General features: G+C 49.6%; 1 protein-coding gene across 1 annotated transcript in view; it reads right to left on the bottom strand.

Moving 5' to 3' along the window:
* The window catches only part of PTPN3 (protein tyrosine phosphatase non-receptor type 3), a 190113-nt gene extending 167976 nt beyond the window's left edge, over window positions 1–22137 (bottom strand). Inside the window, exon 1 of the mRNA XM_060247824.1 lies at window positions 22062–22137. Within this exon, the coding sequence (XP_060103807.1) occupies window positions 22062–22110 (49 nt within the window). The 5' untranslated portion in view covers window positions 22111–22137. The remainder of the gene's footprint in view (window positions 1–22061) is intronic.
* Window positions 22138–26153: the final 4016 nt, after the last annotated feature.

The following is a 26153-nucleotide window of genomic DNA, read 5'->3' as shown; positions in this document are numbered from 1 at the left end:
GGCTCACAATCTCCTTTAACTTCCTCCCCCACAACAGACACCCTGTGAGGTAGATGAAGATACTGGATTTATATCCCGCCCTCCACTCCGAAGAGTCTCAGAGCGGCTCACAATATCCTTTACCTTCCTCCCCCACAACAGACACCCTGTGAGGTAGATGAAGATATTGGATTTATACCCCGCCCTCCACTCCGAAGAGTCTCAGAGCGGCTCACAATCTCCTTTACCTTCCTCCCCCACAACAGACACCCTGTGAGGTAGATGAAGAAATTGGATTTATATCCCGCCCTCCACTCCGAAGAGTCTCTGAGCAGCTCACAATCTCCTTTACCTTCCTCCCCCACAACAGACACCCTGTGAGGTAGATGAAGATATTGGATTTATATCCCGCCCTCCACTCCGAAGAGTCTCAGAGCGGCTCACAATCTCTTTTACCTTCCTCTCCCCCAGAGACATCCTGTGAGGTAGAAGAAGATATTGGATTTATATTCCACCCTCCACTCCAAAGAGTCTCAGGGGGGCTCACAATCTTCTTTACCTTCCTCCCCCACAACAGACACCCTGTGAGGTAGAAGAAGATATTGGGTTTATATCCTACCCCCCACTCCGAAGAGTCTCAGAGCGGCTCACAATCTCCTTTCCCTTCCTTCCCAACAACAGACACCCTGTGAGGTAGATGAAGATATTGGATTTATATCCCACCCTCCACTCCGAAGAGTCTCAGAGCGGCTCACAATCTCCTTTCCCTTCCCTCCCCCCCCCACAACAGACACCCTGTGAGGTAGATGAAGATATTGGATTTATATCCCGCCCTCCGCTCCGAAGAGTCTCAGAGCGGCTCACAATTTCCTTTCCCTTCCCTCCCCCCCCACAACAGACACCCTGTGAGGTAGATGAAGATATTGGATTTATATCCCACCCTTCACTCCGAAGAGTCTCAGAGCGGCTCACAATCTCCTTTCCCTTCCCTCCCCCCCCCCCCCACAACAGACACCCTGTGAGGTAGATGAAGATATTGGATTTATATCCCGCCCTCCACTCCGAAGAGTCTCAGAGCGGCTCACAATCTCCTTTCCCTTCCCCCCCACAACAGAAACCCTGTGAGGTAGATGAAGATACTGGATTTATATCCCGCCCTCCCCTCCGAAGCGTCTCAGAGCGGCTCACAATCTCCTTTCCCTTTCTCCCCCACAACAGACACTCTGTGATGTAGATGAAGATATTGGATTTATATCCCACCCTCCACTCCGAAGAGTCTCAGAGCGCCTCACAATCTCCTTTACCTTCCTCCCCCACAACAGACACCCTGTGAGGTAGATGAAGATACTGGATTTATATCCCGCCCTCCACTCCGAAGAGTCTCAGAGCGCCTCAAAATCTCCTTTCCCTTCCTCCCCCACAACAGACACCCTGTGAGGTAGATGAAGATATTGGATTTATATCCCACCCTCCACTCTGAAGAGTCTCAGAGCGCCTCACAATCTCCTTTCCCTTCCCTCCCACAACACACACCCTGTGAGGTAGATGAAGATACTGCATTTATATCCCGCCCTCCCCTCCGAAGAGTCTCAGAGCGGCTCACAATCTCCTTTCCCTTTCTCCCCCACAACAGACACTCTGTGAGGTAGATGAAGATATTGGATTTATATCCCACCCTCCACTCCGAAGAGTCTCAGAGCGCCTCACAATCTCCTTTACCTTCCTCCCCCACAACAGGCACCCTGTGAGGTAGATGAACATACTGGATTTATATCCCGCCCTCCCCTCCGAAGAGTCTCAGAGCGGCTCACAATCTCCTTTCCCTTCCTCCCCCACAACAGACACCCTGTGAGATAGATGAAGATATTGGATTTATATCCCACCCTCCACTCCGAAGAGTCTCAGAGCAGCTCACAGTCTCCTTTACCTTCCTCCCCCACAACAGGCACCCTGTGAGGTAGATGAAGATACTGGATTTATATCCCGCCCTCCCCTCCGAAGAGTCTCATAGCGGCTCACAATCTCCTTTCCGTTCCCCCCCACAACACACACCCTGTGAGGTAGATGAAGATACTGGATTTATATCCCGCCCTCCCCTCCGAAGAGTCTCAGAGCGGCTCACAATCTCCTTTCCCTTTCTCCCCCACAACAGACACTCTGTGAGGTAGATGAAGATATTGGATTTATATCCCACCCTCCACTCCGAAGAGTCTCAGAGCGCCTCACAATCTCCTTTACCTTCCTCCCCCACAACAGACACCCTGTGAGGTAGATGAAGATACTGCATTTATATCCCGCCCCCACTCCGAAGAGTCTCAGAGCGGCTCACAATCTCCTTTACCTTCCTCCCCCACAACAGACACCCTGTGAGGTAGATGAAGATATTGGATTTATATCCCACCCTCCACTCCGAAGAGTCTCAGAGCGGCTCACAATCTCCTTTCCCTTTCTCCCCCACAACAGACACCCTGTGAGGTAGATGAAGATATTGGATTAATACCCCGCCCTCCACTCCGAAGAGTCTCAGAGCGGCTCACAATCTCCTTTACCTTCCTCCCCCACAACAGACACCCTGTGAGGTAGATGAAGAAATTGGATTTATATCCCGCCCTCCACTCCGAAGAGTCTCAGAGCGGCTCACAATCTCCTTTACCTTCCTCTCCCCTGGAGACATCCTGTGAGGTAGAAGAAGATATTGGATTTATATTCCACCCTCCACTCCAAAGAGTCTCAGGGGGGCTCACAATCTCCTTTACTTTCCTCTCCCCTGGAGACATCCTGTGAGGTAGAAGATGATATTGGATTTATATTCCACCCTCCACTCCAAAGAGTCTCAGGGGGGCTCACAATCTTCTTTACCTTCCTCCCCCACAACAGACACCCTGTGAGGTAGAAGAAGATATTGGGTTTATATCCTACCCCCCACTCCGAAGAGTCTCAGAGCGGCTCACAATCTCCTTTCCCTTTCTCCCCCACAACAGACACCCTGTGAGGTAGATGAAGATATTGGATTTATATCCCGCCCTCCACTCCGAAGAGTCTCAGAGCAGCTCACAATCTCCTTTCCCTTTCTCCCCCACAACAGACACCCTGTGAGGTAGGTGAAGATATTGGATTTATATCCCACCCTCCACTCTGAAGAGTCTCAGAGCGGCTCACAATCTCCTTTAACTTCCTCCCCCACAACAGACACCCTGTGAGGTAGATGAAGATACTGGATTTATATCCCGCCCTCCACTCCGAAGAGTCTCAGAGCGGCTCACAATCTCCTTTACCTTCCTCCCCCACAACAGACACCCTGTGAGGTAGATGAAGATATTGGATTTATACCCCGCCCTCCACTCTGAAGAGTCTCAGAGCGGCTCACAATCTCCTTTACCTTCCTCCCCCACAACAGACACCCTGTGAGGTAGATGAAGAAATTGGATTTATATTCCACCCTCCACTCCGAAGAGTCTCAGAGCAGCTCACAATCTCCTTTACCTTCCTCCCCCACAACAGACACCCTGTGAGGTAGATGAAGATATTGGATTTATATCCCGCCCTCCACTCCGAAGAGTCTCAGAGCGGCTCACAATCTCTTTTACCTTCCTCTCCCCCAGAGACATCCTGTGAGGTAGAAGAAGATATTGGATTTATATTCCACCCTCCACTCCAAAGAGTCTCAGGGGGGCTCACAATCTTCTTTACCTTCCTCCCCCACAACAGACACCCTGTGAGGTAGAAGAAGATATTGGGTTTATATCCTACCCCCCACTCCGAAGAGTCTCAGAGCGGCTCACAATCTCCTTTCCCTTCCTTCCCAACAACAGACACCCTGTGAGGTAGATGAAGATATTGGATTTATATCCCACCCTCCACTCCGAAGAGTCTCAGAGCGGCTCACAATCTCCTTTCCCTTCCCTCCCCCCCCCCACAACAGACACCCTGTGAGGTAGATGAAGATATTGGATTTATATCCCGCCCTCCACTCCGAAGAGTCTCAGAGCGGCTCACAATCTCCTTTCCCTTCCCTCCCCCCCCCCACAACAGACACCCTGTGAGGTAGATGAAGATATTGGATTTATATCCCACCCTTCACTCCGAAGAGTCTCAGAGCGGCTCACAATCTCCTTTCCCTTCCCTCCCCCCCCCCACAACAGACACCCTGTGAGGTAGATGAAGATATTGGATTTATATCCCGCCCTCCACTCCGAAGAGTCTCAGAGCGGCTCACAATCTCCTTTACCTTCCTCCCCCACAACAGACACCCTGTGAGGTAGATGAAGATATTGGATTTATATCCCGCCCTCCACTCCGAAGAGTCTCAGAGCAGCTCACAATCTCCTTTACCTTCCTCCCCCACAACAGACACCCTGTGAGGTAGATGAAGATATTGGATTTATATCCCGCCCTCCACTCCGAAGAGTCTCAGAGCAGCTCACAATCTCCTTTACCTTCCTCCCCCACAACAGACACCCTGTGAGGTAGATGAAGATATTGGATTTATATCCCGCCCTCCACTCCGAAGAGTCTCAGAGCGGCTCACAATCTCTTTTACCTTCCTCTCCCCCAGAGACATCCTGTGAGGTAGAAGAAGATATTGGATTTATATTCCACCCTCCACTCCAAAGAGTCTCAGGGGGGCTCACAATCTTCTTTACCTTCCTCCCCCACAACAGACACCCTGTGAGGTAGAAGAAGATATTGGGTTTATATCCTACCCCCCACTCTGAAGAGTCTCAGAGCGGCTCACAATCTCCTTTCCCTTCCTTCCCAACAACAGACACCCTGTGAGGTAGATGAAGATATTGGATTTATATCCCACCCTCCACTCCGAAGAGTCTCAGAGCGGCTCACAATCTCCTTTCCCTTCCCTCCCCCCCCCCCACAACAGACACCCTGTGAGGTAGATGAAGATATTGGATTTATATCCCGCCCTCCACTCCGAAGAGTCTCAGAGCGGCTCACAATCTCCTTTCCCTTCCCTCCCCCCCCCCACAACAGACACCCTGTGAGGTAGATGAAGATATTGGATTTATATCCCACCCTTCACTCCGAAGAGTCTCAGAGCGGCTCACAATCTCCTTTCCCTTCCCCCCCCCCACAACAGACACCCTGTGAGGTAGATGAAGATATTGGATTTATATCCCGCCCTCCACTCCGAAGAGTCTCAGAGCGGCTCACAATCTCCTTTACCTTCCTCCCCCACAACAGACACCCTGTGAGGTAGATGAAGATATTGGATTTATATCCCGCCCTCCACTCCGAAGAGTCTCAGAGCAGCTCACAATCTCCTTTACCTTCCTCCCCCACAACAGACACCCTGTGAGGTAGATGAAGATATTGGATTTATATCCCGCCCTCCACTCCGAAGAGTCTCAGAGCAGCTCACAATCTCCTTTACCTTCCTCCCCCACAACAGTCATCCTGTGAGGTGGGTGGGGCTGAGAGGGCTCTCACAGCAGCTGCCCTTTCAAGGACAACCTCTGCCAGAGCTATGGCTAACCCAAGGCCATGCCAGCAGGTGCAAGTGGAGGAGTGGGGAATCAAACCCGGTTCTCCCAGATAAGAGTCCGCACACTTAACCACTACACCAAACTGGCTCTCCTCCACATTACCCTCCATGGGATATCTTTTATAGTTCTGGGCCAGCACCTGTCATCCTGCCACAGCCAATCAGAGGGTCTCCGCCAGCACAGGTGCTGGATTCCTCAGCTGAAGAGCCACACACACCTCTCGAGATATTTTAACACCTTTCCTTCCATCTGTCCTTCTGCTACACCCAAGAACAGGGTCTCAGCCAGCACAGGGGCTGAGTTCCTCAGATGAGAAGCTGCACCCCACTTCAAAGGGATATTTTGACATCCCCTCCTCATGAGTAAGAGCCCTGTGGCACAGAGCGGTAAAGCTGCAGTCCTGCAGTCTGAGCTCTCTGCTCATGACCTGAGTTCGATCCCGGCGGAAGCTGGTTCAGGTAGCCGGCTCAAGGTCGGCTCAGTCTTCCATCCTTCTGAGGCTGGTAAAATGAGTACCCAGCTTGCTGGGGGAGAGAAGAGTGTAGATGGCTGGGGAAGGCAATGGCAAACCACCCCGTAAAAAGTCTGCTGTGAAAACGTGAAAGCAACGTCACCCCAGAGTCGAAAACGACTGGTGCTTGCACAGGGGACTACCTTGACCTTTTACCTCATGAGTAGTGTCCCACCAAAACCGGTGCCTCCAGCCCCCACCCACCCCTGGTTGGGGAGATGGATTCAATCTTGAGGAAATTGCTCAGTTTGTCGATGAGATGGTTGCCCTGGATGGAGAAGCACAAGGGAATCACGAGGTGCCAAATTCCTCAGCTGAGGAGGAACCCCACCCCCCCTCATTGGGATCTTTTTACCCTCTCTCCTCACAACTTGTGTATCTCCCCCCAGGAGACATCACTCCACTGTTCACCAACATATTTCATGGTTTTGGGACTCTCTCCATGGTGGACTCAGGGCTGTGAACCCCCACCCCTGTCCTGCTACAGCCAAGAATAGGGTCTCAACCAACATAGGTGCCGGTTCTTCAAATGAGGAGTCATACCCCAAAAGAATATTTTAACACCTCCTTCCTCATGAGTTGTGCCCCCCTCCAAGAATAGTCACTTTCAGCCTCCCCAGGTCCACATCTGCCTCCTCATGATTTTTGTTCCTTGTCTACCCCAAAGCACAGCACCCACCTCATCAACCCAGATTTACCTCACAGCACAACACCTACCTCACAAAGCAAGATCTACCTCACACAACAACTACCTCATGAAGTAAGATCTACCTCATAGTGCCACACCTGCCTCATGGACCAACACCCACCTCTGCAAACCTCTACCTCGTCGCACATCCACCCGTACAAGAGAGCTCGCTTGACCGCACACAAGGTTTCCCCATCAACAGCAAAAATGTCCCCAAAGAACAGGTAGGTGGGTGATCACCTCTCAGGCATGAGAGGAAGAGTTGGCCATCCCCAGAATCCATCTTCACAACTGGGTGGCCATCTCCTGGGAACGAGGGGGAGTGCAATGGGCACCCCCTCATAACCGGGGGGAGGTGGGTGGGTGACCGCCTCCCAGGCCGGAGGAGAAGGGCTGGCTGTGATTTCCCCAGACAGCACTTGCCTTGAGACTCTTGCTTTGGGGGGCTGCTACTTGCTGCCCGCCCCCCGCCAAACTTGGAGGACAGGAAGAGGGGCAGACTAGGGAGGTCCTCTATGAGTTTGATGCCTCCAGCTTGCAGGGGGGTCTGTTCAACACAGTCCTAAATCTGCAGCTTGGATTTCCCCAGAGAGTACTTTTCTTGTGGGCACCTGCTTTGGGGTGCTGTAACTTGGCCCCCCTAAACTCCATCTTCACCAAATTTGGAGGGCAGGTAGAGGAGAGTCAACTGGAGACTCACAGCACGTTTGGTACCTCTAGCTCTTCGGAGGCTGTTCTGTGGCATCCTGAACTCACAACCGTAATGAACCATCAACCAGTTTGGTAAATTGAAAAGTTAATAGGGGTTTCATGGCCCTGGGGGGCTGGCAAACCACGAACTACCACGAACCAGTTTCCCCAGTTCATACCCATCCCTAGTAACTACCCCAAGCAACACAGAGTTAATATATGCCTTTTAACTGAGTGCTTCTGACTTATTTGTCCACTAAAAAAATCCAAATGTCACATTTCAAGAGCAACCTTTGCTACCAGTCAGGCGGAAATTCTTTCCCGGAGCCTGTATGCCCTCTAGTGCTGCAATAGAGTATTGCAAGCTTTGGAATATTTCTCTCTGGCATATTTTACTGGAGGGAATAGGTAGAAAATATTTATCACCCACCTTTCTCCCAGATGGGGACCCAAAATAGCTTACATTGTCCTCCTCCCCTCCATTCTGTTATCTAAACAACCTTGTGAGGTAGGTCAGGCTGAAAGCATGGGAGTGGCCCAAGGTCACGCAGCAAATTTCCATGATAGAGTGGGGATTTGAACCTGGGTCTCCCAGATTCTTACTACAACACCTCATTTTCTCATTGATATTGTCAACATCCCCCCTAAAAAGATGGTTTTTCCAGGATATACTGCATTTTGTTTGCTAATAATGCAGAAAGAACTATTTTTAATGCCCTGGATAAGAAAAACAAATAGTGAATAAAATTGCAATGAGGGAAGAAATGGCTTTGCATTTTCCCCTTTGAACATGCACACTTCCTTTACCATCATTTCTTTTAAAAAAGAAAGAAAAAGAATTAAGAGGGTTTTTTGTGTGTGCTGTTCAGTGACAGTGTTTGTCCAGTGGCACCTTTAAGATCAACAAAATTTAATTGTGGGTATAAGCTTCCATGTGCACACACACTTCTTCAGATTTTGTTGTTGTTCAGTCGCACAGTCGATTCTGACTCTTTGCAACTCCATGGACAAAGTCACACCAGGCCCTCCTGTCTTCCACCATCCTCCAAAGTCTGCTCAAATTAGTGTTTCTGGATCCCAGAAATGTGAATCTTCCCCTTCTATTTGCCAAGGTGTGACGGGGCCGGATGCCATGATCTTAGTTTTTTGATGTTGCGTTTCAAGCCTACTTTTGTGCTCTCCTCTTTCACCCTCAACAAGAGGTTCTTTAGGTCCTCCTCACTTTCTGCCATTAGAGCAGTGTCATCTGCATATCTGAGGTTGTTGATGCTTTTCCCGGCAATCTTAATTTCAGTTTGTGCTTCATCCAGGCCAGCATTCCCCATGATGTACTTTGCATATTAATTAAATAAGCAGGGTGACAATATACATCCTTGTCGAACTCCTTTTCCTATTCTAAACCAATCAGTTGTTCCATATCCACATTCATGAGGGGCATCCATGTGTGTCTCCTTCATTTCCCTCTTGAGAGTTCCGGCACTGTCTTTCCATTCGTCTTGCAGCTCTCAGACATCTGATAGTTTAGTTTAGTTTATTTATGATTTATATCCCGCCCTTCCCACCAAGTGGCTCAGATATATCTTGTAGCCTCTTGAAACACAGTCCAGTTTAAACCCAGGAGATGTGTCATCACTTATCCAAAGCCAAGAGCTCAGAGGAACACTACTGGAAATTGTCCAGAGTTTTGGAAACTGACTAGAGACTTCTACATGGACTTCTTTTTTTTGCAGTCTAGATATGAATTATGGCTCTGGAAATGTAACTTTGAGTGCATGAATTTACGAATAACAATTATAACACGCTAATTTGAGTAAGATACAATGCTGTTTATTTTGTGGTCGCTTCACCTGGAGGCTGGCAATTCTGTCCCCCCACCCCTCAACCCTAACAATTGGGGGCACTGGGGAAGCTAGGCCTGTAAGTTGCAAGAGGGTTCACAGAAAGCAGCAGGGGGGAGTTGAGCGAGTGGCAGGCGTCCGGCAGCAGTGGGCCCCACGGAAGACCTTACAACATACTGATGCCAGCCCTGGGGCTTAGTCCCGGGGAAGTTAGTGAAGGAGCACAGCCTCCAAGAGGGATCTGGAGTCCCAGCCTTTATGGTCTCTCTCCCTTTGCCTCGGGCAGCTCCTGGTTGTGCTGATTTGATTATCTTTCAGAGGCCAGTTTATCTTCCAGCCTCATTCTCTGAACTGCTGACCCCGGATGGACGGACGGCATCCACCCAGCCTCCTCTAATCACCAGGGAAGAAATATTTGGTCTAGACAGAGAAACTCCAGGCTGACTTTGGGGCACGTCCTACCCACCCCCCTACCTTTGGCAAATGCTGAGGATGGGAGAGGAGAGCAAAACATGCTCCACCCCCCCCCCCCCCCCAAATCCAGAAAACATTCTGGATAGTTGTAGGCATTTGATCATATTCTGACATGTCTGCTTATGGATATCGTTTGTCACTTTTTTCCAAACAATATCCATAAACAGAAATTTCAGACGCATCGGGGAGGAAAAAAATCTTCATCGTGCCCCCTGGTCTCTCACCCTGAGATGCAGTGTGCCAGAAGAACACCCACTGTCCGGCACATTTTTACCCCTCGCTTCTTCCCAAAAATTCACAGCAGACAAACCTAGGTCTCTCCAGGGCTTTTTTTTGTAGCAGGAACGCCTTTCATATTAGGGCACAGCCCCCTGACATAGCCAATCACCCAAGAGCTTACAGTAGGCCCTGTAAGAAGAGCCCTGTAAGCTCCTGGAGGATTGGCTACATCAGGGGGCTGTGCCGTAATATGCAAAGGAGTTCCTGCTACAAAAAAGCCCTGGGTCTCCCTATGGCAGGCCTGTAGCTACAGAGGGGCCTGTGGGGGCCCTGCCCCCCTGACCTCCTGCAGGGTTAGGGTTGCCAAGTCCAATTCAAGAAATATCTGGGGACTTTGGGGGTGGAGCCAGGAGACATTAGGGGTGGAGCCAAGATCAAGGCATTAGGGGTGGAGCCAAGATCAAGCATAAGTGAACTCCAAAGGGAGTTCTGCCCATCACATTTAAAGCGACAGCACACCTTTTCAATGCCTTCCTTCCATAGGAAATAATGAAGGATAGGGGCATCTTCTTTTGGGGCTCATAGAATTGGACCCCCTGGTCCAATCCTTTTGAAACTTGGGGGGTATTTTGGGGAGAGGCACTAGATGCTATACTGAAAATTAGGTGCCTCTACCTCAAAAAACAGCCCTCCCAGAGCCCCAGATACCCGCAGATCAATACTCTATTATTTTCTATGGCAATAAATCTCCCTAGGGAATAATAGAGTTCCCAGCAGACATTTCCCTCCCCTCCCCCCGCTTTCTGATGACCCTGAAGCGAGGGGAGGGCCTCCAAACCGGGGGATCCCCTGCCCCACCTGGGAATTGGCAACCCTATGCAGGGTGCCCCAAATCAGATGCTCCTGACCTTCCCTCCCCCCACCCCCCCGCAACTGATGTGGGGTTGAAAGCTGCCCCTCAAGCCGTAGTGGCAGTTGCAGGCAGGGAAGGTGAGGCACTCTGAGTCACAGAAGTGGTGACCAGGGGAGGGGAGCCACTAAATGCTCCTCAACTTTTTAAATCCTGGCTATGGGCCTGCCCTATAAAGGTCAAGGCAGTCCCCTGTGCAAGCACCAATCATTTCTGACTTTGGGGTGACATCGCATCATGACCTCTTCACGGCAGACTTTTGACGGGGTGGTTTGCCATTGCCTTCCCCAGTCATCTACACTTCCCCCCCAGCAAGCTGGGTCCTCATTTTACTGACCTCGGACGGATGGAAGGCTGAGCCAGCTACCTGAACCCAGTTTCCACCGGGATCGAACTCAGATTGTAAACAGAGCTTGGGGCTGCAGTACTGCAGCTGACCACCCTGCGCCACAGGGCTCCTCCTGAGGCAAGTGAGGCTGGGATTGACAAGCTTCAGGGTAGGTGCTGGAATCTGAACACACCTCTCTAATGTTCCCAACCAGGGTTCCCTCTAAGCTGAGTTAGTGTGAGCTAGATCACAGTTTTTTAGCTTCTGGCTCACAGATTTTTGTCTTAGCTCAGGAAAAATGGCCCCAGAGCAAGCTAATTTATGCAGTAGTCAAATCACTCACAGCTTTAATGCCAGTAGTGCACAAAGCAGAATTTTTGCTCACAAGGCTCCACAGCTTAGAGGGAGCATTGTTCCCAACTTCCAGGTGGGGCCTGGAGATCTCCCAAAATTACAAGATCTCCAGACAACAAACGTCAGGTCCCCTGGAGAAAACGGCTGCTTCGGAGGGTGGACTCTGTGGCATTTTGCCTTGCAGACGCCCCTCCTCCCCAAACCCCACCGTCTGCAAGTCCCACCCCGAAAATCTCCAGGAATTTCCTGATCCGGAGTTGCCAGCCCTGTCGGTTACCTGCCCTCTCTGAGTGAACAGAAGAGACGGTCAGGGAGGAGACACACAAACACACCTTCCCATCAAGCTTGTCTGTGAGCACAATTTGCAGGGCAGTTCCCCCGCTGAAGCCCCACTGAAATGAGCAGGAGTCATAGGAGAGCTTTGGCCCAAGCCCCACTGTGCCCCTGGGCAGAGGAAGAGCATGTGAGGCTGGGGGAGGAGAGCCAGATTCCCAGCCTCACTCTACCACCAAGCTCCTTGGGTATCACCTGGAAGAGCCAGGCACTCTCCTTCGGCCTGGCCGACCCCACACGGTTGTTGTGTGGATCAAGGGAGGAGAGAGACTCATACCCACCACCCTGAGGCCTTGAAGGAAGGCTGAGATGAAAGCCAAACAGCTGGTGACCAGTGTTCCCTCTAAACTGAGTTAGCGTGAGCGAGCTCACAGATTTTTAGCCCAGGAAAAATGGACCAAGAGCACACTAATTGATGCAGGAGCTCACAGCTTCAAGGCCAGCAGCTCACAAAGTAGAATTTTTGCTCACAAGACTCTGCAGCTTCAAGAGAACATTGCTGGTGAATAGCATGTCACTTAGGGTTGCCAAGTCCAATTTAAGAACTATCTGGGGACTTTGGGGGTGGAGCCAGGAGACTTTGGGGGTGGAGCCAGGAGACATTGGGGGTGGAACCAGGAGCAAGGGTGTGACGAGCATCATTGAACTCCAAGGGAGTTCTGGCCATCACATTTAAAGGGACTGCACAAATTTTTAAATGCCTTCCTTCCATAGGAAATAATGAAGGAAAGGGGCACCTTCTTTTGAGGCTCATAGGATTGGACCCCCTGGTCCAATCTTTTTGAAACTTGGGAGGTATTTTGAGGAGAGGCACTAGATGCTATACTGAAAATTTGGTGCCTCTATTTCAAAAAACAGCTCCCCCAGAGCCCCCGATACCTGCGAATCAATTCCCCATCATTCCCTATGGGAATCGTTCGTGGAGGTGCATGATGGTTCTGGGGACGGGGCTTCCCCCACCAGCCAGCTGGCTGGGGGAGGGGGGAAGCCTGTAAAACCGGGGGATCCCCCTCTGGGACCTGGGGATTGGGAAGCCTAATGTCACTAAATACTGCTGGGATGAATAAAAATCAGCCACCAGTCCAAGGCCTCACTGAACGGTCCCTTCCCCCAGCCCAGGCCTCAGAGATGGAGGGGAAAGGACTAGGGTTGCCAACTCTGGGTTGGGACATTCCTGAAGATTTGGGGGGGGAGCCTGGGGAGGGCAGAGTTTGGGGCGGGACCTCAGCAAGGCTTCAATGCCAGAGAGTCTATTGTCCAAAGAAACCGTTTCCCCCGGAACTCACCTCCGTAGTCAATAGGATTTCTTACTATTGAAAGTGTTGGCATTCTTACCCAGTGTATCAGACGCTTGAAGAAGCTAATGCGAAACAGGGGCACTAGTACAAACCTCTTGCCTTATGGATCGCTGGCTGCACTTGTTTATGCATTGGACTGACTGAACATCTATAATTTGCATCGGAACTTGCCCAAAGAAGTCGGAGTATTGATTGGCTGAAAAAGAAGGGACTGGTGTTCTGACTGGTTTGTCCCATCTGGCAGCTTTAGGCAGGACCAGCACCCAGCTCTTCCTCCTCTCCATTTGCAGGGAACCTGGGCAGCCTTCCAGCCTCTTACAGAGACATGTCAGCAGGGCTTATTTGGTAGCAGGAGCTCCTTTGCATATTAGGCCACACCCTCCAATCCTCCTGGAGCTGACAAGAGGCCCTGTACAAAGAGCCCTGGAAGCTCTTGGAGGATTGGCTACATCAGAGGGGTGTGACCTAAGATGCAACTGAGTTCCTGCTACAAAAAAAGCCCTGCAAGCTCCAAGTCAGGCCTAGATAGGGCTGCTAAGCCCCCGGTCCAGGTGAGGGTTCTCCTGCCCGGGAGGTTCCCAATCTGCCGGCCCACACTGGGCCAGGGGGGGAACCTCCCTCGACATCGCCGGCGCAATGATGTCACCCGCGAGTGATGTCATTGTGCCGGCAACGTCGCTCTAGAGGTCTTCCTTCTCCACCCACTCCTCCCTCCCCAGGGCCCACCCTAGGGTTGCCAATCCCCAGGTGGGGGCAGGGGATCCCCCGGTTTGGAAGCCCTCCCCCCACTTCAGGGTTGTCAGAAAGCAGGGAAATATCTGCTGGGAATTCTATTATTCCCTATGGAGATTTATTCCCATAGAAAATAATGGAGAATTGATCCGCGGGTATCTGGGGCTCTGGGGGGGCTGTTTTTTGAGGTAGATGCACCAAATTTTCAGTACAGCATCTAGTGCCTCCCCCCAAAACATTCCCCAAGTTTCAAAAGGATTGGACCAGGGGGTCCAATTCTATGAGCCCCAAAAGAAGGTGCCCTTATCCTTCATTACTTCCTATGGAAGGAAGGCATTGAAAAGGTGTGCTGTCCCTTTAAATGTGATGGCCAGAACTCCCTTTGGAGTTCAATGATGCTTGTCACAGACTTGATCTTGGCTCCACCCCAATGTCTCCTGGCTTCACCCCCAAAGTCTCCTGGCTCCACCCCCAAAGTCCCCAGATATTTCTTAAATTGGACTTGGCAACCCTAGCCCACCCCCAAATCTCCAAGGATTTCCCTACCGAAAAGGACAAAAATCAAACCTCGGCTGGTGCACTCACACCAGAAGGGGCAGGGAAATCAGTTCACCTCTCTTGCTTACATCTCTCAACGGGGCCGGGAAACGCTGCATCTTAGCTGAATTGTGCCTATGATGCACGAGGGCTGGATGCACCCCAAAGTTTCAGCGTCAACAATATGATGATCCATCTGTTCCCTTGCCTAGTGGAGGCAGCAATTATCCTGCCAAAACTTGCTTGGTGTGGAGCGTGAGAGGCCAAGGGCAGGCAGCGCAAACTGGGTGAGTCACGGCTGAGCAAAAGAGCAGCGAGAGAGCCCCGCATTACGTCTGCCCTGTAAAGCTTCTTGCCCTCCTTGCGGGGCTGTAAAATGAGCGGCGGTCTCTGGCTTACTGGAAAGAGGCCCTGCTCACGTTGGCAGCTCATTCGTCTCCCCTGAAATCTCCCCTGCTGGCTTCCCAACCTCTGTCCTTCGGAGACAGCCCATCTCATAATGGCATTTTTATCACAACGCGCCTCGATTAGAAATGTGCAGGCAATAAACGGAAAAGATGTGCAGTTATAGAGCAAACGTGAAAGCACAGATGGGGGACATGAAGCCCCTCGTCAGCACAGAACTTCCCGTCTCTTCCTGGAAGAATTCAGACCTGCATCAGCCTAAATTGCCCATCTGAGCGTTAATATTGCTTAACTACGTGCTTGCTTCAAACAATACGAGCATTTTAAAAGAAAACGTGTGGTTCCAAGCAACGCGCGAGCCAAAACGGCAATGAAAACCATATCTAAAATGGATGAAGATATGCTAAAATGGAATGAGCTTAATTTGTCATTGCTGGGCAGAATAGCTGCAATTAAAATGAATATTCTACCAAGGGTAATGTATTTGTTTCAAACTATTCCTGTTGTGAAGGATGCTAAACAATTTGATAAATGGCGTAGGAAAATTTCAGAATTTGCGTGGGCTGGGAAGAAGCCAAGGATTAAAATGAAAATTCTGTCAGATGCAAAAGAGAGAGGCGGATTTCAACTACCAGATTTAAAATTATGCCATGAAGCAGTTTGCTTAGTGTGGATGAAAGAATGGATAACGCTGTTAAACAAAAAACTTCTAGCGTTGGAAGGTCACGGAAATAAATTTGGCTGGCACGCATATTTGTATTATGGAAAAAAGAGGATGGATGGTCTTTTCTCTCACCATAATATAAGAAGCAATTTATTAAATACATGGACAAAATACAAGAAATATGGAGATGAGAGAAGACCTTTATGGATAGTGCCAGCTGAAGTAATAAAGATAACGACTGAGATAGGTGAAGGAAAGTGGCTGTCATATAATCAATTGTTAAAAATACAAAGTGGAAAAATAGAACTGAAAACTGCTGAAGAATTGAGTCACAAATATGATTGGTTTCAAATGCAACAAATAAAGAGCTTGGTAGAGAATGACATTAAAACTGGTGGAATAAGGAAAGAGCAAACAGAAATGGAAAAAGTTCTGCTTGGAGACAATGATAAACTAATTTCAAAAGTATACAAATTACTTTTACAATGGTCTACAGAAGATGAAGTAGTGAAATCTCAAATGATTAAATGGGCAATTAATGTAAATAAAGAAATAAAGATGGAATCTTGGGAATATCTGTGGAAGAACTCTATGAAACTCGCAACATGTCAAAGTATTAAAGAAAATTGTTTTAAGATGATGTATAGATGGTATATAACTCCTAAAAAATTGGCAAAGATGAATAATAAGATGCCAGACAGATGTTGGAAACGTAAAAAGCATGAAGGTTCTTTCTACCGTATGTGGTGGACTTGTGAAAGAGCTAAAATGTTTTGGCAGATGATTCAGCAAGAGATTTCTAAGATCTTGGGATATGAGTTTAACAAAGTTGCAGAGACTTTTCTGTTGGGACTACAAATGAAAACATTTCCAAAAGAAGATAGAACTTTAACCTGGTACTTGCTCTCAGCCGCTAGGACATTGTATGCACAGTTGTGGAAGCAAGAAAAAATACCAGAGAAATGGGATTGGATTATAAAAGTTATGACATGGAGTGAAATGGACAAATTAACAAGAATATTAAGAGACTATGATTTGGAAGTTTTTAAGATGGAGTGGAAGAAGTTCAGAAGATACGTAGAAAAAGAGTGGAATATAAAAGGACACTGGACAATTTTTGATAATGATGAAGTTTTAAAAGAAGAATATAACTTTTGGGTTTTTTAAAAGTTAAGGGAACATTTAATATTTGTTTTTTTTTAAGTAAATAAAACTGGTGGGGGTCAAATAACGGGGGGAGGTGTGGGAGAAAAGTAAGATATGGGGTAGATAAATTTTTCTTTTTAAGTTGTAAGATATTGATATAGATTTGCTACCATATGTTACCAATAAAATTGTTTATATCACAAAACCATATCTAAGAGGAAGACTTATAATTTATATCTCCCACCTATACAAATGCTAGTTCCTCTGTTTCCCCCTCTACTCCAGCAGCGCGCTTAAAGCAACCATGAAATGGAGCCAGATGTGGGAAGGTGGCTTGGAGTTATCTTGGCTCCAGGGTTACCGATTCTGGCTTGGGGGATTCTGGGATATTTGGGGTCGGACCCTGGGGAAGGCAGAGTTTGGGAGGGAACGCACTGATGATGTGTGATGACACAGACCTAGCCACTTCTTCCCCCAAGCTGCTGTTTCCTTCAGGGGAACTAAGCTCTGTGGTGGAACTGCCAACTTCTAGGTGGAACGTGATGCTTTTCCAGAATTACAGCAGATCTTCAGAGACCAGTTCCCCTGGAGAAAATGGCTGATCGGGAGGGTGGATTCTATGGCATTCTGTCCTGCTGAGGTTCCTCCTCTCCTATCCTCGAACTCTGCCCTCCCCAGGCTCCACCCCCAAATCTCCAGGAACTTCCCAGCCTGGAGTTGGCAACCCTAGATCTCCAGGCTCCATTTGGAGGTCAAGTGACCCAACGAGCGGCACGGTGTAGAAGAAGAAGATGAAGAAGATATTGGATTTATATCCAGCCCTCCACTCCGAAGAGTCTCAGAGCTGCTCACGATCTTCTTTATCTTCCTCCCCTACAACAGACACCCTGTGAGGTGGGTGGGGCTGAGAGGGCTCTCACATCAGCTGCCCTTTCAAGGACAACCTCTGCCAGAGCTATGGCTGACCCAAGGCCATTCCAGCCGGTGCAAGTGGAGGAGTGGGGAATCACACCCGATTCTCTCAGATAAGAGTCCGCACATTTAACCACTACACCAAACTGGCTCTCCAGTGTAGAGGAAAAACCAAAAAGCCAATAGGCTCTGTGCAAAATTAGTCTCAAACACGTAACTAGAAAAACTGTCTGGATGTATCACAATTTCAGCAAATTGAATGCATTCCTTATAAAACATCCAGTTCTATCACAAAATGGATATACCCACCACTGAGGAAACCAGAGAATCTACCCACATTCAACAAGTAAGTCTTTTCTTGTCACTCCTCTTTCTGTGCAATCAGGAAATGGTCCAGAGGAGGGCAGCGAAGATGGTGAGGAGTCTGGAGACTAAGTCCTATGAAGAAAGGTTGAAGGAGCTGGGCATGTTTAGCCTGGAGAGGAGGTGGCTGAGAGGTGATATGTTCACCATCTTCAAGTATCTGAAGGGCTGTCATATAGAGGATGGTGTGGAATTGTTTTCTGTGGCCCCAGAAGGTAGGACCGGAACCAACGGGTTGAAATTAAATCAAAAGAGTTTCCGGCTCAACGTTAGGAAGAACTTCCTAACCATTAGAGCGGTTCCTCAGTGGAACAGGCTTCCTCGGGAGGTGGTGGGCTCTCCTTCCCTGGAGGTTTTTAAACAGAGGCTAGATGGGCCTCTGACAGCAATGAAGATCCTGTGAATTTAGGGGGAGGTGTTTGTGAGTTTCCTGCATTGTGCAGGGGGTTGGACTAGATGACCTTGGAGGTTCCTTCCAACTCTAGGATTCTATGACCCTGGAGGTCTCTTCCGATTCTTATGATTCTATATATTCAGTTGGCCAAAGAATATAATAAAATAAATGAGTCCATTGGGACCTTTAAAACAACACAGTTTTATTTTGAGCATAAGCTTTCCTGTGCATGCACATTTCTTCAGGGACTCAAAAGCTTCTGCCCAGAATTAAACTCTGCTGGTCCTAAAGGCGCCCCTGGACTCACACTTTGGTCTCTGGCTTCAGACCAACACGGCAGCCCTCCAGAATGTAAAACAGATGAAACGCCAAACACCTTGCGGCTGCCGCCTTCGTCAGGGTGCCACAAGGGTTGTCGAGCAACAGACCTCAGATAATCGCCACGTACATGTGCATGCACAAATATCTCCAGTGCATAGCCAGTTTGGTGTAGTGGTTAAGTGTACGGACTCTTATCTGGGAGAACCGGGCTTGATTCCCCATTCCTCCACTTGCACCTGCTGGAATGGCCTTGGGTCAGCCATAGCTCTGGCAGAGGTTGTCCTTGAAAGGGCAGCTGCCGTGAGAGCCCTCTCAGCCCCACCCACCTCACAGGGTGTCTGTTGTGGGGGAGGAAGGTAAAGGAGATTGTGAGCCGCTCTGAGACTCTTTGGAGTGGAGGGCGGGATATAAATCCAATATCTTCATCTACCTCACAGGGTGTCTGTTGTGGGGGAGGAAGGTAAAGGAGATTGTGAGCCGCTCTGAGACTCTTTGGAGTGGAGGGCGGGATATGAATCTAATATCATCTACCCCACAGGGTGTCTGTTGTGGGGGTGGAAGGGAAAGGAGATTGTGAGCCACTCTGAGACCCTTCGGAGTGGAGGGCGGGATATAAATCCAATATCTTCATCTATCTCACAGGGTGTCTGTTGTGGGGGGGGGGGAAGGGAAAGGAGATTGTGAGCCGTTCTGAGTCTCTGAGATTCAGAGTATAGGGTGGGATATAAATCCAATATCTTCATCTACCTCACAGGGTGTCTGTTGTGGGGGTGGAAGGGAAAGGAGATTGTGAGCCGCTCTGAGACTCTTCGGAGTGGAGGGCGGGATATAAATCCAATATCTTCTTCTTCATCTTCTTCAAATATCAGGAAATGTCCTCATGTTCAATAGATATAGTTGTCTTGTAATAGAGTTGGAAGGAGAATTCTTTGTATTTATCCTCCGGCTTCTTTGAAGTCCTACCAGTACGTATGAGATGTCAGTCACATAAGCAGGTCAAAATGGACAGGATAATGCTTGTGTAGGCATCGAGCCATATTCAGGACCAATGGGAGAAGTTCTGGGACAGAGCCCTGCAGGGGTGGGGGAAGGGAAGATCATTTGTCTCAGGCTGCTTTGCCCCTGGGATGGAATCTGTGGAGACTAAGAGCTAATCTGGATTGGCGGCAGGCGGGTGTGCTCTGCCTTCCCCTCGCAACACCGCAGCTGGACTCCCTGGACCTTTTTGGAAGCTCTAAGCAGCTTGCCGGCAGTCTAGACTCAGGATTGCTTTTAAAAAACCTGGCTAGGTTATTCTTAAGGCTTCTTTGTGGGGCTGATCGCTGAATTATATTGTCTGGAAAAAATGGCATCTATTCATAGAGGAGAGGCCTATCAAAAGAGAGTGGCCGTGATACTTTAGTGAAATTTCTATTTCTAGAAGCAGGATACTCTAGAGAGACAATGTGGTGGAGTGGTTAAAGTGTTGTACTAGGATCTGGGAGCCCCAGGTTCGAATCCTCACGCTGCTGCGGAAGCTTGCCAAGTGACCTTGGAGTAGTCACACATGCTCAGCCTAACCGCCCTCAAAGGATTGTTGAGAGAATAAAACAGAGGCAAAGAATGTAAACTGCTTCGGGAAGAAAGGCAGGGTATAAATCAAACTTGCTTAATGTAAGAGCCACACAGAATAAACATCAGACATTTGAGAGCCGCAAAGGAACGAGGGGGGGGAGGGAGGGGGGAAGGAAGGAAGGAAAATAGATGGGGGGGAGAGGGAGAGATGGAAAAAACAACTTTAACTTTAAATGCATGCTCCAAGCTGCTGGCCGATGGGTAGTGGGGGCTTCAAGAGCCACACAATATGTGTGAAAGAGCCACATGTGGCTCCCGACCCATAATTTGGCCACCCCTGGTATAAATGAAGTAAATAAAAATAATAAATATATGCAAATAGCAGATGGTGGGGACAAAGGACAGGGGAGGGCCACTGCCATCTTACAGCCTGCCTGTGAATGCCTGAGACCCCTGCCAGGCTGCTGTTCGAGTCACTCAAGCAGAGGAACATAGGCCTGATCCAGCCTGAGCATTTGTGCTTATTGCTTTTGGGCCACTGAGGGCCATCCAGCCTACCTCGCAGGGTTGTGGCGAGGATAACATGAGGGAGAGAAGAATGATGTAAGTCCCTTTGGGACCCCTTTGAGGAGAAGGGTAGTCAATGTGCTCTAAGGGTTTTGTACCTCCAGCTCCCAGTGGTTTTTCTCAGGCACGCAAGACACATCTAGGAATTCAACTGTTAACAATTGTGGAGAGCTCAAAACACCAAAACTCTCGGTGAAGACCTGGTTGCTCTAAGTCACCTACTGACTTTGATCAAATGCAATACTCAGTTAAAGTGGTTTGGGCATTGTAGTCAATGTGGAAGCTATAACTTTGTGTATTCTTTCTTTCAATTGCATATGTTTTCTGAGATTCACTTTTGTGGGAAATGACAGCACAGAAATAGAACCAAATAAAATACATTTGTACAAATAACAACACGGTGGCTGCTTATCTACCTTCTTAGATCCGATGAAGCGTGCATGCCCACGAAAGCTTATACCCAGAATCAAACTGTTGGCAGTTACCTTTGGCCAGCTCAGTGGCACTTTGAGGGTCTCCCCTTAAAACTGTGGAGAGGAGACCGCGCTGTTGTTGTTTCCATATTTCCAGGTCCTACCTAGTAGAACTTTATAGTTTATTTTATTTATACCTCCATCACTTCCATCACTCTCCTCTCCTTCGTTTTATCCTCACAACAGATCTGTGAGGTAGGTTAGACTGGGGGGGGGGGGGTGTGACTGGACCAAGGTCACCCAACAAGCCTCCATGGCAGAGTGGGGATTCCAACCTGTGTTTCCCAGACCCTTGCCTGACTCTTTAACTGTGCGCTGGCTTTCTCCACAAACTCCGGGCTGGCTCCCTCATGAAATTCTGGGAGGCACCCAGGAAATGTTTTCAGCATCGATATAAAAATGTAGTATACCAACAAGACTGATTTTTGTGTGTGTGAAGAAGCACTTCTGTTGTGTCTCCTCAGACACCCCAAACTGGCCCGAACTCTCTGCCACTCTGTCCTCACACATATCCAGGCATCTCCTCAGAGGGGATCATTCCTCAGGAAAGAGATTTTCCCTCCAAAATCTTCTGCTGTGGTAAAACAAAGCATTTTCAGCACTCAGACTTTTGCCCTATTTAAATATAAAGGAAATTCCTCACCTCCTGCTAGCAATAGACTGATCCTGGTCTTTTTCCTTTTTCTTTTTTAATTAGCACATTTTCTTCCCTGCTTCACAACAGGGCCCCAGCTTTTTCCTTCTTGTAACCTCCGCGCTCAGACTCAAAATTCAGGAATGTGGAAGTTAAGTTTTCCTTCCTCTCTCTGTACATAAACCAGACTCGCCCTCATTATTTCTGAACAGCCAGATTTTCATTTATGTCACACTGACCTTTTTCTGGAGGAGACGCACATTCGAGCCATATCTTTTGCTCCACCATTGGGTTCCCGGGTGTCGGTTCCGTGGCCAGTCCTGCGTGCAGAGAAATCCGTGGCAGTCACTCGCACTGGCCTTAGAGTCGCTCTCATTAATTTCTTTGCACCCGCCTCGTCCTAATTACAACAGTTACAGTCTTATTGTTTGCTCTCCAGATAAACCGGCTCAACAGGTCCAGGAACTCCTCTGTTATGCATGTCAAAAGCGGCTTTAATAGATTCAGTGCAAGTCACACCCACTCACTGCACAACCCTGAAAGGGAATCAGAATCTCAGACTTAGCAGTCAGCCTCTGCTTTTCTGGCAAGTCCTCTGCCCCAGTCTTCTGCACAACAGGGAGAAATGGAAGGTTTTCCCCTCACTTCACAATCACTCAGCAGGCACAGAGTCCTCAAGACGATGCAAAGGCATGACTCCACAAGCCTGCTGCCCTTACTAAGCCTCCCAGCAAGCTGACTGTTGAGTCTGGCACCCTGAAAACATGTCAAGTCAACTAAAAAGACATCGTTACATCATAGTGTAATGACTCTCTGTAAGCAAACATTGGCCTCACTCACAGCCTGACTCATGTAGCTTCCTGGGGGATTTAAATAGTTGGGATATTTCTGCATGCTCCAGGAATCTGAAACTGTTGTCCATGAGACTTGTATTATTAGAACCAACTGAAAAGGTGCATTTGGGGAGCATCAATTGTATCTCCCAAAGCTCAGGCTACTCCCACACTGGCAAGAAAGCCGGTGTGCCACGCACGGATCCTAAAGCATCTTAATCAGGGGTGAAATCTGAGAGGGGCCCAGGAATGGCAGCCTCCAGGGGGGACTTGAGGAGCCCCCAGAATTACAGCTCATCGCCAGGCGACAGAGATCAGCTCCCCTGGGGCAAATGGCTGCTTTGGAGGGTGGACTCCCCGGCACTGTGCCCAGCTGAGCCACTTCTCCCCAGGCTCTGCCCAAGTTGCCCAACCTGGATCTGGCAACCTTACCCCTATCTCCCACCGGAGGCGGGGCAGGGGGACCTGGTTACCCCAGAGGTGCCTTTGGACAGAACGGGGACTCATCCTTTGGAATGGTGGAGCCACTCCCTTTCTGCACCCATAGCCAAAGACACCAGACACGTTTCTGCTTGTCAGAACTTGAGGCATGGCATTTCCTTCCCGAAAGCAGCCACCAGTCCAGTCCAGTCCGGTCCAGAGGGAGCCACGTAGTAGAGCATGCTGAGGAGCTCAGAGGCCAGGGCTGCCAGCTCCAGTGGGGAAATTTCTAGCGATTTGGGGGTGGAGCCTTGGGGGGGGTGGGGTTCGAGGAGGGGAGGGAACTCTGTGGGGTTGCCAGGTCCAAATGGTGCACTCACCTGGGGTGGGAGGGAACATCCCAGGCCTGGGGCAGAGCACCACAATGTGGGGAGTCTGGTGACATCACGTGGAAGTGATGTCAGCATGTCAGGGACACCACACGGTGACACTTTTGTTTTGGGGCAAAACTCTATGGTAAAATCAACCTCAACTCATAGAGTTTTGCCCAAAATCTAGAGCGTTGCTGCACAATGCCTCCAACATGCTGATGTCACTTCCGTGTGACATCAGTGCATCACATTTACTTCCTGTTGGGAGGCAGGATTTCCTCCTGCTGGCCCGCTGGGCAAAAGCCCCCCAAAGGGGGATCCCCCTCTCCCAGCTGGGAAATGGCAACCCTGGAACTCGGTAGGAGAGAATGCTACAGAGTACATTCACCAAAGCTGGTTTCTGCAGTCTGGAGATCATGTGTCAGTCAACAGGATCTGCAGAAAGGTCTCCCCCAATTTTGGGGCCTCCAGCTTTCTGTCAAGGAACTGGCCAGTGGGGGGGAGCGCTGGCACACAGTGGCATGCCCAGCAATGATGGCATCACCCAGAAGTGATATCATCATGCTGGGCACGTTATGGGAGTGACACTCTAGCATTTCGGGGGGGGGGGGGGGGATAATCATAGAGTTTCCTACCAAGTGCCAGAGCGTCCCCCCGTGATGGGCTCTTCTTATGTTCTTCTGAGGGCCTCAGCCTCTATGCCATGTTGCTGAACTTCCAGAGGAACTGGCTGGCCATTGTGTGAGATGGGATGCTGGAGTGGATGGACTACTGGCCTGATCCAGCAGGGCTCATCTTATGTTCTTCCATGCTACAACTCAACGGGAGGTTAGTCGGAGAGCTCACTTCCAGGCAAAGGCCAAAGGCATTATCTTTGTGCAGTGGCTGCATTATGCTTCCTTCAACCATACACGAGACACAGTTCTTGTAAAGATTGCATTTCACAAGATAATGTATGTAAAGCACCTAGTATAAATGCTAGAATTATTATTAGCAACAGTGCTGTGAGCCAGTGTCTCCTGTTCGTTATGCAACAGCAGAAGGTCTTTCCAGCTCACCTCAGGAGGGGAGACACCCCCTCCCTCCCTCATAACCATGGAGTTGCCTTGCCAAGAGGAGGTCTGCTGCCCAGTGCCAGGATAGAGGCAGGCAGCGTCTCCATGGCACAAGGCACAGAGCTTTCCTTTCTGCCAAAAGTAGCAATGGCAGACTTTTGGTGGAACCAGTTTGGTGTAGTGGTTAAGTGTGCAGGCTCTTATCTGGGAGAACCAGGTTTGATTCCCCTCTTCTCCACTTGCACCTGCTGGAATGGCCTCGGGTCAGCCAGAGCTCTCTTATCTGGGAGAACCAGGTTGGATTCCCCACTCCTCCACTTGCACCTGCTGGAATGGCCTTGGGTCAGTCAGAGCTCTTGCAGAGGTTGTCCTTGAAAGGGCAGCTTCTGTCAGCACTCTCTCAGCCCCACCCACCTCACAGGGTGTCTGTTGTGGGGGGAAGAGGATAAAGGAGATTGTAAGCCACTCTGAGACTCTTATTGAGAGAGAAAGGCGGGGTATAAATCTATGGTTTTCTTCTTCTTCTTCAACTCCACTGGAGGGGGACTCCACTGGAGGGGGACTAACCCTGCTTCCTGCCCTTAAGGACTTTGCTGCCAAAGCCACTGAGAAACTATCCTGTCCCTTGTCTACACAGGACAGCTCTAGATCCTGCTTCTGAGTCACACCAAGGAACCCAATGAGATGTTGCAACAGCACAATCCAGCGTGTTCCCTTTGCACCCCCACCCCCCCCCAAAAAAAAGGCTGGAGGCACAGATGGGCAAGTTGGGGAAATGGACACTTCCTCTTCCTTCCAGAAAAAATGTCTTCTAATTCTGCTGTTTTTCTATAGGTGTTCATGCCTCAGAATGGGACTGTAAAAAATGGTTGGGGAGAAGCATCTGGGTGGGAGGAAGATTCGGCGCTTGCCCCATCCGCTCCTGCCCCTGCCCCCCCCCCAACCTGCTTTGTAATATGTTGGACAGGCCATCATAGCCACAAGGCATGGCAAAAATGCTGCCGGTTGGCTCTGAGCGATTCAAATGACACCACTTCGGATGGGCAGGAGGTTCAGGACGGACTAAAGGAAACGCTAGCTTACACACAGACGGCGATTACAATGTGGCATTCGCTGCCGGACAGGGTAGTGATGGCCGCAGGCACGGACAGCTTCAAACGGGAGCCTCCGCATTCAGAAGCAGGAAACCTCTGAATCCCAGAGCCAGGAGGCAACTCTGGGGGAAGACCTCAGCCTCTCTGCCCTGTCCATGGCCCTCCAGAGGAATGGGTTGGCAGTGGTGTGAGACAGGAGGCTGGGCTGGACGTCTGACCCAGCAGGGCTTTTTTTATGTTCTAAGGACACAGGGCTCTCTCAGAGCTATCTAGATAAGCCAGTGTGTGTGTGTGTGTGTGTGTAAAATGTACAAAAATAAACTGACACTAGGCTTCCCAACCCTCCCGCCCTGGCGGGGGTCCCCAGAATTTCCAGCCTCTTCCCCCGCTCCCCCAAAAACGGAAGTGTGGGGGGGAAACGGCACCAAGGAGCATGGCGAGCCGCCCCATCTCGGAGCGGGTGATGCCGCTGCGCAGCTGCCACCTCTTCTCCGCTTCACCGTAGCTGCTCCTCCGAGATGGGCTCAGACTGAGCCCATCTCGGAGGAGCAGCTACGG

This window comes from Heteronotia binoei, chromosome 10 (assembly GCF_032191835.1).
Source record: "Heteronotia binoei isolate CCM8104 ecotype False Entrance Well chromosome 10, APGP_CSIRO_Hbin_v1, whole genome shotgun sequence".
In the NCBI taxonomy this organism is placed as follows: Eukaryota; Metazoa; Chordata; class Lepidosauria; order Squamata; family Gekkonidae; genus Heteronotia; species Heteronotia binoei.
Note: the sequence above shows the minus strand (reverse complement) of the source record. Positions and strands in the feature narration are given on the sequence as shown.